General features: G+C 43.1%; 1 protein-coding gene across 5 annotated transcripts in view; it reads right to left on the minus strand.

The window, feature by feature from the left end:
- DCLK1 (doublecortin like kinase 1) overlaps positions 1–13835 on the minus strand; it is a 348175-nt gene that overhangs the window by 96367 nt on the left and 237973 nt on the right. For all 5 annotated transcript variants that reach the window (XM_032593819.1, XM_030309040.1, XM_032593840.1 and 2 more), the window contains exon 5: positions 1818–1934. In XM_032593819.1, the coding sequence (XP_032449710.1) occupies positions 1818–1934 (117 nt within the window). The remainder of the gene's footprint in view (positions 1–1817; positions 1935–13835) is intronic.

Here is a 13835-nt window from a genome sequence, read left to right on the forward strand (position 1 = left end):
GGCCTCCTGTATTTATTTCCATTTTGTTATCCGTAATTCATTAGTTCTCAAACTTGGGTGAGCATCAGAATCACCTGGAGGGCCTGTGAAAATTCAGATGCTAGGCCCTTACCTCCAGAGCTTCTGATTCAGTGGGTCGATGGAGGGGCTCATCAGGACTACATTTCTAACATGTGCTCAAGTGATGGTGATAGTGCCAGTCAAGAGAACACATGTTGGGAACCACTTCCTTCACCCACTGCTCCTCATACTATGTTCCATAGACCACCTGATCAAAATTGCCTAGAATACTTGCTAAAACATAGGCTTATGATCCAAGAAGTCGTAAGTGACACAAGCCCCCAAGTGACATTTATGCTGAGATTTGACTCTCGATGCCTTACCCATTAGCAAAACTCGTTTCAGAGTTCCATCCAATCTGGGTGAGTCATGTCATATTAAGCAAGGAGTTCTCAGCCCACCCTTAAACTAGGAGGAGCAAACAAGCTTCATCCCAAGTGCCAAATATGATCTGAGACTTATTCCCAGGCTGGTTGTGATGTAGGGCATGCTGTGAGAAGCGTGCAGAGGCTGCCACCTTAGGGTAAGTGTCAAAGGAGAAGATCTCTGGAGACCTGTCTGGGGAATAGCTGTAATCAGCAAAAGCCCAGGGAGACGGTAACTCTTAGAGAACCAAGGCTGGGGTTCTAGCTATCTAGCTTACTAGGAGTTCCTTTTTCTGAGACTCACTTTGGAGGTTTTGGTTTTACTTTTTAAGGAAAAACATCATAACATCTCTATTTTTAAGTATGGAGGTTATAACTTACATTCTAGTGTAACAGCTGGTGAGTGATGCCAGAGGCAGGGCCTCGCAGCCCCAGCCGAGAGATCTTTGCACATGCTCTGTCTAAGCCCACTTTGGTGAGTACAAGAGGGCCTCTGTGTAGGCCCCAAAGGTCTTTGTCTCTACTTATAAGACCTTCTCTGTCTTCATGCAATCAGGGACAATCACCTTGATGTACGTATCATTTAATAATTCCCATTCAACAGTTTATAGTATGTAATAAATAATTCCCTTCAATCGTGAAATAGACCTTAGACCGGAAGCCAAAAAGAAAAACAAAACAAAACCAAACAAACTAACAAACAACCAAACACACACCTTCTAACTGACTCACATCATTTTTAAGACCAAAGAAGGAAGAGGCAGAGTGACATGGTCATCCTGTGAGCACACACATTGTGCTCCGGCACCAGCACTAGGGCCGCTGAGAGGCAGGACACAGACCAGAGTCACTGTAGCCCTCCCTGCTCGACGCTCTCATTCTCACTGCTTTTAGCTCCAGAGCCGTGCTGGGTCCACAGTAAAATGTGTGTGAAACAGAAGTTCAGCAAATACAAATTCACTGCTTTTAGCTCCAGAGCCGTGCTGGGTCCACAGTAAAATGTGTGTGAAACAGAAGTTCAGCAAATACAAATTGGAAACTCGTAAGCCAGTCCCAAGTAGAATAAATGCTTTAACGGAGACTTCTGCAGTTGGGGCCCTTAGCCTGAAAAACTGGTATTTGTGGTGGGAAACGATGCAAGTTGGTAGTATACTTCTATTTGTGGGCAAATCTGGGTTTCCTGAGTCTTTGCTAAGTAAGTTTTCCCAAGCTTGATGTTTTTTCTTAAATCTAACATGCTAGACTCTGGCAAATCTGTTCCATCATTTCAACATGTTCTAAAATTATAAACTGGAATCTACTCTCTTGAAAACCTCCCGCTGTGGGCTTCACACACCCTCTGTGCATCATGCCTCAGAAACAACAGTTTCTTCATCTCCTTTGGTGCTTTACCTGAGCTGGTTGATGCAGGGGATTTGCTGCGCCTGGAAGGTCCTGGGCTCTTGGTGGTGCTCCTGCGGGATGATGAAGCTATTTTGGTGTAGGAAGTGGACTTCACCACTCGACATTCTGGGGAAAGAACAACAACCACACATCATAATAGGATCATGGCACAAACCATTCAAAATGCACAGTAAACCTGAAGACAGAAGAAACATATGGCCCTCCTCAGTCATGCCTACTTCCTGCCAGCCCGGTGCTTATCTAAAACAAAAGAATCAAGAAAACAATGAGAAAAGGGCACAGTAGGCGTCTTAGACATCCAAGTAAATAATACTCTAAGACTTCTAGTTTACCTTGTTTACAATAATATTTTGGATAGACTGGGAGTCATAGCCTGGTAAAGAGGTGGTTTTGTTGGTTTCTCTCCACCCACCTCTTGTGTTATTTGTGTGTACACGTCTCTTTCAGGGTAATTTGTTCTTTCTTCCGAGAAAAATGTTAGACAAAAGGTCAACCTGGTAAACCAAGATATGCAGTGATGGAGGATTCCACCTATCAGGTCCCAACTGATTGTTCTTGGGAATCCTTGCAGCGACAGCACTGGGCTTTTACCAGGTGTGAGAAATGACAGCATTTGCTCAGAAGAGGTAAAATCAGCCAACAGATGACCTTACCCTGCTACCAGGGCACCGTGTGAGCCTATGCCACCACACAACAGTGTGTGTAGGACGGTTCTTGGGCTGAGGATAAAAACCAACTTTGCCTTCATTAGATTTCATCCTTGGTGTTTGTGCTCATGAATGTCAACACTAAACATCTTAAATAGCAAAGAGTTTTTATCTCCCTCTAAGTGAGCTGCATTGACCAATTATGATGTTGTGTAAATCTACACACCTTGTTCTGAAGAAACCACTTTTAATAATGAAAAAATACTTTCATGCTTGTAATGATAATCAGTCATCACCATGGACAGAAAAGTATACAGAATATAAAATAATAACTATCAAGTGATACTTTTATTTGGAGGGTGGTATATAAACTAGAATCTTCTAGAATTTCTTTCTGCTCGTTTTATATTTAAACAACTTTGAGATTAGTCTGTACATGTTGATCTGTTACCAGCCCTTTACACACCAGGATATATTGTGAGCATGTTCACCCTGTCTTTGAGAGAACATTTTACTACACGGATGTACCATAATTTGCTTACCCAAATTCCTACTGTTGGATATTCAACTTGGGTTCAACATTTCCCTCTCATAGATAATTACACAAAAACATCCTTCGAAATGAGCATACAGTTATCTGATTATTTCTTCAGGATAGACTTACACCCTGGCACTTGAAATTTAGTTTCTAGTAATTGGAAACCAGCGGGCCCATTGTAGGTGCCTAAAAAATTCTACTGAATGAAGTGGGAATGAAGCGAGTTTAAAGAGAAGCACTTTTGAAAAGTTTTTGACGAACTGCCCTCGAGACAAGCTGACTCAAACTGTACTTTCATCAGACTATAAGAGTGGTCATTTGGGGCGCCTGGGTGGCTCAGTCGGTTAAGCGGCCGACTTTGGCTCGGGTCATGATCTCGTGGTCCGTGAGTTCGAGCCCCGCGTCGGGCTCTGTGCTGACAGCTCAGAGCCTGGAGCCTGTTTCAGATTCTGTGTCTCCCTCTCTCTCTGCCCCTCCCCTGTTCATGCTCTGTCTCTCTCTGTCTCAAAAATAAATAAATGTTAAAAAAAAAATTAAAAAAAAAAAAGAGTGGTCATTAGCCTAACCCCTCATTGAGGTTGGGTTTTATCTTCTCAAAAAATCTTTAATTTCTAAATAAATATTGGACTTTGTTGCCTTAAATCTGAATTGGTTTGATTACCAATAAAATTGTATATTTTTTCCCACATGCTTATCAGTATTCTTTTGCTATTATTTGTTCATGTCTTTTGGCCATTTGCAATTGGGACGTTCTTTTTCTTACTGGGTTATAAGAATGCATGCTGTATTAAAGTTTTATCCCTTTGTCTGTCACGTTATAAATATTTATCTGTGTAGGCAGTGGTTGAAATATGTTAGCTTTAACTGTGGCATTCTTTTTAAGTATAGTAGTTTAAAAATGAAGTCTAATTGATTAGCTTTCCCATTATGCATTTTTTAATATCTTAGATTTCAATCACAAAGAAATCATAAAAATTCCAGATCTAATTCTGATGCCTGACTTTGAAATTTTCTTCCCTGCTCATGTAATTTCTAATTTTCTGAGCTCAAAACATGTCTTTTTCCCCTTTATACATCCTGAGTGGCTTTATATAAACATCTTTTCCTATTTTTCCTAAACCAACAAAGTAGTTCGTATTGTTTAGGAAAGAAGGAATGTAAGTGTGTATAAAATATAAATGTCTCAAGGCTGCAAATAGGAGATAATGGAGAGCGTCATAGAACCTTAGGGATTGAACTGTGGGGGGCAAAAAGAAAAGGAAGGATTTCCGATAGAAAAAGAAGGGGAAAGAAATTCCACCTTGAGGTATTAGTATTTGTGGCTTCATAGCCAAAAGTAGAGAGAAAATGATTCAGGGCATTACTGAGCATGCCCAGGCTTCCCTGACAGTTACTTGGGCCACTGTTGGCTGCTCTAGCCTGGCCAGATGGTCCTGAAATAGACTTCCATTTCTTAAAAAGAGAGAGAGAGAGAGAGAGAGAGAGAGAGAGAGAGAGAGAGAGAGAGAGAGAAATCTATGCATATGGACATATCAGCAAACATTAAAAGACAAGTAAGCAAGAGATATAACATAATAACATCAGAAGATATGACCAGAACTGTAAAAACTGTTCCCATGCAGCGATAGCGTTTACAGGTGTGTCCACAGAGGTTTTAATTCACAAAACAGATCTTTGGAACTTGTGGAGAGGACATCCAATTAGCTCAAAGCTCTGCTCCACAACTGATGACACAACCTGGAGCTTGTCCTAGCCTTGGACACCGGCCTGGCCTTTTGGAAATATATTAGCATCCAAATTGGATGGCTGTAATGTTGCTGGTCCATTGGCATGCTTCCATCAGGTGTCCACTATGTGCCAAGCACTGAGCATGGCAGGCATAATGAAGAACAAATACAGTTTTGGGACTCGAGATACTCACCACCTGGTAGTGCAGTATGGAGTCTTTTGACCAGCAATAATTTTAACAAAATCATTTTTGAAACGGAGGGCTCTCTTTGACTAATCTTTATTTCATGGAACTCATGTTTGAAAACGTTGTTTTAGGAAACAAATCACTTTAAGTAATAATACATTTTTCATTTTAACTCAAAATCAGGACCATAATGAGGGCAGGATGCCCAAGACTTTTTGTCCCAGGTCGTGAATGCTTAGAGGTCACTAAGTTTAAAATAATAATTTAAGAAGCTCAGTATCTAGTGAGCAAGAATGAAAAGCTAAAATAGAAAGCTACCAGATGGTGCACATTGGTAATAACACCCATCTGTGAGCCGCAACATGAATTAAAAAGTTGATTTTAGGGTTTGTCGCACGCTGTTGGCCACAGGTGCCAGAATTACTAGTTATGGCTTCAACTACCAACCAGGGCTCTGGACCAGCATAATTGAACCAATCTTACCACACCAAGTTGACATTTTCCAGCTACCACAAAGAAACTAGGCAGTTTAGTTAGGCAGCTCAGCCTTATCAGAGCCAACGTAGGCGTTTTGTTTGATTTTCGAAGTATTGAAAAGAACTCGTGGGCTCAGGCCACGCTTCTATAGCTTCTCTTGCTTCTCCTGAACTTAGTTCTCACCATATTATTAATCTATCAAAAGTATTCATTTATTAGTCTCCCCCCACCTCCTACTCCATTTGGTACTAACTAGTCCTGGCATATTAAAAAGTGTGTACAGCTGCTCCATAAATATTGGCCCAAATTGCCACTGATCCTGTTACTACTTGTGTGAACTCTTACTATTCACTGAACTAATCCAACTTCTCATTTTGCAGAGAGGGAAACTGGGTCTCAGAGAGGTTAGATGACTTGTATCAGAACCCAGGTCTCTCGCATTGATGGCTTCCTTACAACCCAGGACCTGATGCTGTCGCTTAAGCAAGCTGTCTGCCTGTGAATAAAGGCTAGAAAATTGCTATCAGTGACCATGTTTTGGGCGGACAGACAAGTGAGTGATGGTGGATAGTGGGTTGGCAAACAACCAGTTCCCATATCAACATTAAGTTAAAAATTGAAGATGCTAATGCTACAATTCTATCCATATGCCTACTGCATCACAAAACAAAACATCGAACTCTTAAAAATGGAGTTATAGTGAAGTAGTAAGTAGGTTGCAGGTCATGGAGTCTGAAAGATAATTACAAATATTACAAATCTCGTACCTCTTGCCTTCAGGATAAGAGCAAAGCTTCATGGGTCATATAAGGGATTAATAATTCTGAAATGCTTGGGTTGAATAATAGAAAACAGAAACAAAACAATGACAGCAACTGCTTTTTTCCTAGGGTCAAAATAAAACCAACTGAAGAAAATTGCAGCTCTAAGCCATAAATTAGGAAAAATAAATACAAAAGACTCTAACCATCTTTTCCATTAAAGTTTGGATTTTAAGTATTTTAATTAGTTTAAATGGGAATGGTGTTTTATAATGGTGAAAAATGCAGTGAAGAAGGACAAACGTTTCATTACTTTGGAAAGAATGCCAAAATCTTTGTCAGCTTAAAACCACAACTTAGAACCATCATGAATAATATGATCTAAATGGCCAGTAAAACAGAAAGCCTCATTTGTCTTCACAAAAGACATTTTCATAGCCTCTGGCAAGGAAGAAAACAGCACCCTCCATTCTCCCTCTCTCCTCGCGTGGTCATTTGTTTTGGGGGGAGGGGGTAATCACTACATTGATATTTTTGCCACCCTTTCATTATAAGGGATATATTTCCTTTGGCAGTGGAGATAACAGACAACACAATTACTCCTTAAGAAAGACGATATTAAAGGACTATAGGTAAGCCACTTGAAGGAAGCTTCGGGATAGTAATTTCTCTTGCTACTAAAGGCTGAAACCTACCCAAGTATAGAAAATCAGATCAAACACATTAATTGGATATCTGGTGACTGAACCCACTCTAGCAAGCAAGCAGGCAAGCACGATTTAGTTAAATCTCTGCTTTGGAAAGTCCCTATACTCACAGTTCTGTGAGGGGGAAAGTATCATACTCCATATGGTCTGTACTAATGTTCGCTCTACAGATGTCCTCAAAATCTGGTAAGAGAGAAGTTAAAACATTTCCCACCTTTACCCTGGACCCCAATTCAAGAAATGGGCCTCCTGTAATGGATAAACATAGAGAGACAACCGCGATGCAGATGTACAAGGAAGGGACTGAAGAAGGAATAAATTCTTTGGCCATGTTCCCAGTGGCATGAGAACTTCCACTTATGCAGATCCTCCCCCCACTCAGAGACAGTTGGTAGGTAGGCTGTAGTGTTGTGGAAGGTGCTAAAGAAGAGACATGATGACAGAATTCTACTCCAGGCACCAACGCCTCACCTGAGCTTGCATAGCAGGGACACTCATGCATTCAAAGGGACCCACTTGTGCCTTTTGGAGAATCTTGAAGAGCAAAGGGAAAGCCTCCAAGTATCCAAATAGCCTTAGAGACATGCTGCATGCTGGCTAGGGAATGAATAGTCTTTAAACAAGGTATGTTTCTACTCCTCTACCCTCTTTTCAAAACCAGCCAGAATGAAAGCACTGTCAGGCAGAGGCCTCTCAACCGATATCTGCTCTAAATTCAGTTGTTCAGAATGGTTAAGGAGATGGGCAAGTTCATCTGGAAGAATCCATCATGAGCAATAGATGTGTTGTGCTTTCCTCCCCATCCTGATTACAAAGACAAGCTTCCTCTCAACTTGGCAAAGGTACAAAGCCTCCAAATGGAATAACATTCCCCTCTTTGGTTATATGCAAAAGAAAGTCAGGAAGCACATTCGGTTCTAGAGACATTTTATAAAAATGGCACAAGCTCAATGGCCAAGAGAGAACTTGTGATTCTATCTGTAATTCTCCAACAAGTTGCTCTTACATGTTCATATGCTCTGAGTTGGAAGGAGCCCTCTGAGAACACCAAGGTTATCAGTGGTCACCAAATCGACTCTCTCCTCAACCCATGAATATCCCCTCCTGTCTCTAGAAATGGTTGTCCAGCTTTCTCTGCAACATTTTGGTGCCTGGAGGATTCACCACCTCTGTCTCATGGTTTCTGAAGCTTTCACCATCCTGCTTAGTTTCCAGCTTGTCATCACAGGTGAATTCAACAGAGCGTTGCTGGTATGTCAGACAAGCACATTTAACTTCCCGTAGAAACATGATGATTTTCGCCCTTCACAGCAGAATCATAGGATATCCAAACATAGGCTCCTCGCAGGAAGGGTCAGTCTGCACCTGCCCAGCAAGGACTGAGGTCCGTTCTCTCATTTCTGTGCCACGTGGATTCCGAGGCAATCCTGACACTACGGTGAAATCCCCCTCCCTACTGGCTGTGGGGTTTGGAGCCAGTGTTACTTCCCTAATCTCCATATGCAGCACGTCTCGAATAAAAGCAATCAGATTCCAACACTCTAAAACATAGTTTTTAAAAAAATAAAGTATGTAGCAGACTGAGCTGAAAGTCGCTTAGCTGGGGAGTAAAGTCCCAGAAACTGAGATTTTTAAAGTACCTTCTAAAAATACAGCTACGCGTGTCTAAACCCAGCACCTAGACTGGCCCACCACCACTTTTCAGAACACCCAGCTAAGCGCTCCAGATGGCGCACACGTGTTCCCGCAGCCCGGGCTGCTCACTGTGAGACTCACACGCACCCGCTCCGGAAGCACGCGCTAGCTGAGACTCCTTTACGTAACCTCTGCAGAAGGCTTTATGGTGCTGGAATCTTCTGTACTTCCACCACAAGAGTCGCCACTCAGAATGCTTCTCTTCTCCAAATACTTTCTTGTTTCCCAACAGTCAAATAAAAGTTCATTTTCCCCACGTAAGAGCTGAGTTATATGGGGGTCCGGGATGAGGGGGGCAGTTTTGCTCTAGGAGATTGTCCTGCTTACCCGGGTTCCTGCTATCTTATTTCTGTTGCCATGTTCTCGTCCACGTGGTCCCAGCCAGCTTGTCATGTGGTCTCTGAGTTTCAGCCTTGGGGGAAAGGAGAAAAAGAGGGAGGCCTCCAGATGCTAGGCAGGAAAAGTTGCTCTGTGCCTTCACCAGGTCTTCATTTCCTGAAACTGATTTCGTTCTTTCCTTCGTCCTTCATGTCAATTGAACTGCTTAGTGCTCCCTGGTCTCTACATGCTGGATGCCAGAAGCACCGCTTTAGTTGTGATGACCGAGAACGTCTCCACACTTTGCCAAATTTCCCCTGGGGACATACTGCACTTGGCTGAGAACCTTTGCTAGATCTCTTCATTAAGCAATGCTTCCCCCGGTCTGTAACCAATTCTTAAAGTCTTCCTTGAGGGTGTTAATGAGGCCATCACTAACCACCTGCCTGAAACAATGCATTTTGCACATTCTTTCTGTAGCTTTGGCCAACACGAATCGATAGTTTCAGGCTTTTATGCATCTACTACAGCGTAGGTGATGCAATTGGCAACACTGAAGGTCTTCCAATGGTCTGCTAAAACTGGATCAGCACCCGTTGCTCTACCCATCTCTGGGAACGTGGAGACATGGGGCCTTGCAACACTGGGGGTTTCTTACTCGAGAGTTTGGAGGACGGAGGAGCTCGTGGGGACACAGTGTAGAGAAAGAAGACTTCCAGTCTGTGCTGTACAAATCTGAGTGTTGGAGAAGGGCCGGGAACATTGCCCATAATCAGCTGCTCTCCAAGTCAAGTCATTTTCCCTCCAGGTACCATTCGACCTTGCAATGAAATTTTTGGAACCAATCCCCAAATGGTGCTACCCGAGCCATTTTAGTTGAGTGCAAGTACCCAAGAGGATGTTCTTGCCTATTGAGACTGGGAATACGCAGCCCTATTCGGTGAGCCAGGAAGAATGGTTTCAAAATGACACAATCGTGTACTCTTTCGCTGATATGAAGTCAGGATCTTGTCTTTCTGGAAGTCTAAAATGTAAGTGTAGTTGGTGAGAGCTTGTTTTCCCCATAAAAGCCCAAAAGGATCAGCATTAAAACTTGTCCCTGAGGGCAGTCTTTTTTTTTTTTTTCCTGTGACAGCCCTCAGCTGTTTGCTCAATTATCTGCTGCCTCTTCATTGGCCAATGCAGCTTTGCCACCAATCTTCATCCCTTTTGAAAGTAAAGGAGTTGCTAAAACTGAGACGCTCCCTTTGGCTGGCTCTGAGCTTCTCCTCAGAAACCTGTGTGCTGTTGGTGGGAAATTTGAACAAAGCACAGATGCTGAGGGCCTTTCTCCTAATGTGCTCCCGATGACAGATGCATGCCTGTCGACCAGCACAAGAGCAATACCTTCTCCGTTTTCACTGAAGTCTGACAACGCTGAGTGACTGAATATACAAATGGAAAATGGCGGGGCCATGTAGAAAAAATAGGACTCTGGCCCATTACCCGCAGCAACCTGCCAAGGAGACCACTTTTATCTATGCTAACCGGCCAAGAAGCCAGTCTGCTATAAGATAGACTAGCCAGAAGCCAGATTGCTTTCCCTAGTAATGACCCAGGAAGATAACCAGCAACTCCTGTTAGAATCGGCCCCAAATGGCCAAGACTTGGTTAATAATTGACAGCTTCCCCTAATTTCTGTCCCTGTTTCCAACTCAGAACCAGAGAAAACTAAATATGCACCCTAGCCGATCGCATAGCTAGCCCACCCACAGCTTCTCCACACCAACAATCAGCCCACACCTGAAGCCTTCCCTTCTCACCATTTATGAAGCTTTCCCACTCCTCTGCCTGACTTAGGTCTCTGCCAAAATGCAAATGATGGCGGCTGACTCCTTTGCTCTAGCAAGCTCACAATAGATAGCCTTAGCATGTTCTCGTTTGGTTGGTCTTGGCTTCCACCACACACGGCTCTCCCTTAGCTTAAAATGAAGCAGCTTGCTTGAGTCAAGCATCGTGTTGCATGAAACAGGCTTACCTTTATCCATTAGAGTCATGAGAACATCCACAAGGGAAAGAGGGCTGACTGAAGAAACAGCAGATGAACAAACATCTCCAGTCTCACACTCTGGGCCTACACTGATGGGGTGGGTTCCCATGCGTGAGGATGCACATCATCTGCATTTCTATTTCTATTTCTCTTTTTTGCAAAGTGCATGTGTTAATTTCCTGAGGCTGCTATAACAAATTGCCACAAACTGGGTGGCTTAAAGTGACCAAAATATCTTCACTCATGGACTAGAGACCAGAAGTCCAAAATCAAGGTGTTGCAGGGCCACAGTCCCTCCTAAGGCTCTAGGGAAGAATTCATTTCTTGCCTCTTCCAGCTTCTGGTGACTCCAGGCATTCCTTGACTTACGGCCACATCACTGACATCTATGCTTCCGTCTACACATGAACATTTACTCTGTGTGTGTTTTATCTGCTTTTGTCGGATTCATATGAGGACGTTTGTGTTTGGGCCTACCTGGATAATCCAAGGTAATCTCATGTGCAAATCCTTAACCTAATTATATCTTCAAAGACTCTTTTTCCAAATAAGGTAACATTTACCAGTTGATACGGGTGGCCATTATTCAATCCACTACAGTGTGTGTGACACAACTTTGGGGGAAGCCTTTCTTGAGAATTATTGTCAGGAAATCTGTTATTATTCCCCTGCCAAAAACCTTTCCATGACTCCTTGTTGCTTTTTGAGAACATCCTTAGCGTAGTCTATAAGGCCCCCGTCTACCTCAGCCTCTGTCTCCTCTTTCCTTTGGACACATTATTTCAGCTTCTTACATGAACAAAATATCTTCCCATCTCTGGGCATCAGCACTTTAATTTCCTGCACAAGAAACAAGTCCATCCTATTCCCACCTCACCTGGCCAACTTCTGCTCATACTGCCCTGCTCAGTTGAAGTTCATTCATGTTGAAAATATTCACCAAATCCCTGCTGGTTAGGTGCCAGGACACAGTAGTGAATTGGGAGACAGAGTACCTGCTGGCATGGAATGTATCCTCTAGTAGAGGAAACAGGCCTTAAAAAATAACAACAAAAAAGGACAAGCGCTGGTTTTATAAGTACTTTGCCAAGAATTGAAAGGATGATGTGACAGTGAGTGGCTGAGTGAGTGGTGTCTCTACACTGGTGGTCAGAGAAGGTGTCTTGGGAGTAAAGGACACCAAAGGTGATCTCTGAACACAAGAAAGAGCCAGCCATGTGTAGATTAGGGGAAAGAAAGCAAGGCAGGGGCAAGATCAAGTCAGGACTGGGAAGAAAGGAGGGGTTTGGATTGTACATTATCCAATATGGGGGGTTATAGAAGGGTTTTAGGCAAAGGCATTGGTGTGATCTAATTTGTGTCTAAAAGGTCACCTTGGCTGCTGTGTAGGGGAAGGGTTTCAGAGGGACGAAACTAGGTGAGAAAGGATGGTGGCTTGGACCAGGTGGAGGTAATAGAAAAGGACAGAAGAGAATGACTTGGGGTCTGATGTGAAGACTGAGTCCACAAAAAGACAGGCTGGATAGGGTGCAGGTGGACAGGAAAATCTCTGCCTACACGATCTATGACAGGTGTACTGCTGAGTCCTGCTGAGGGGTCTGCACATGTAGTGGCACATGAGCAGGAGAGACTGAGACAAAGGGCAGGAGAGACTGAGACTTTACCAAGCTTATGGTATCCCTGAAGGATAGAGGACAGACTTTGCAGCTCTTTACAAATCCTTGTCCTTCCTTTGACCCTACTCAATTGCAATCACTGGAAGTGGGACCTGGGGCATTTAAAAATATCCCTTGGTGATCCTGATGATGTGGGTCCATAGACCAGAAAACTTTTGCCATTCTCTGGTGTACAGATCAGAAAATTACTGAAGGAAACCCAGAGGCTCACAGTTCGAAGTAATTGTACAATGTGGCATTTGGAAAGAAGGATTAAACCAACAGAATGAGGAGATGAATTAGCAAGACAAATCAGTCTTGAAAAAACAAGTATCTGTCCTGCTTTAGATTTGGTCCCAATTCAAACGTACAAATACAATAAACTATCATCCTGAGACCAAGATGAAAGCAGACTTTGGAAGAAGAATAAAAGTTCACATTTATTAGCAACTCATGACCACCTGGTTTTCATTAACTACAAAATGGAAAGGATCTGAAAGATAGATAAGAAACTGATAAATTACTCAAGAACTGAAAGCTAGAAAATGGGTATGAATTCCTCCTAGAGAAAAGGAAACAAAAGAAGCCAAGAAAAAAAAAAAAAAGAGCATAGAAGTATAAACTGAAATTAAATTTGATAGCTCTCTCCTTGGGAAAGGCTCTTTTATGCCTGACTTTATCTCAGCCATTCAGAAACAAGGGTAAATGTGTATCTTTGGTCCACTGGCCTAGCACAGATCCGAGTGGTTCAGGGTCAGGAGGTCTGGAAGGGGCTCACTGGGAAAGGTGAAGGTATGGAGCTTGTGGGCAGCACAAAGCGATGACAGTTGAGAAAGCCAGGTATGTCATTCACAAAGGTTAAGATTTTATTTTGAATTGTCCTGTGCCCCCTTGATGGGATTAGGATTAGCACAGTTTGGATGACAGTGGGTCCACTCTTCTTTCATTAAAACAAAGTCTCAGGCTCTGTGCTGTCCAATAGCATGGGCCATTTTGCTTAGGAAAGTTCTCTAGTACCTTGTGCTGATGCGGTCCAGGGACCAGCAGCCTCAGCGTCGTCTGGGATCTTGTAGAATCTCCAGCTCCGCCCTGGCCCTACTGGATCAGAATGTGCATTTTACCAATGTTCCTGGTGATTGGTATTCACGTTAAAGCTTAAGAAGAACTGCTCTGGAGCTGAGGAGGGTCACCCTTCAATCAGTGGCTCTGACTTGAGTAAGGAAGCATGTGAAAAAACAACAGGTTCCTGGGCCCCGTCTCCAGA

Source organism: Lynx canadensis, chromosome A1, assembly GCF_007474595.2.
Source record: "Lynx canadensis isolate LIC74 chromosome A1, mLynCan4.pri.v2, whole genome shotgun sequence".
NCBI classification, from domain to species: domain Eukaryota; kingdom Metazoa; phylum Chordata; class Mammalia; order Carnivora; family Felidae; genus Lynx; species Lynx canadensis.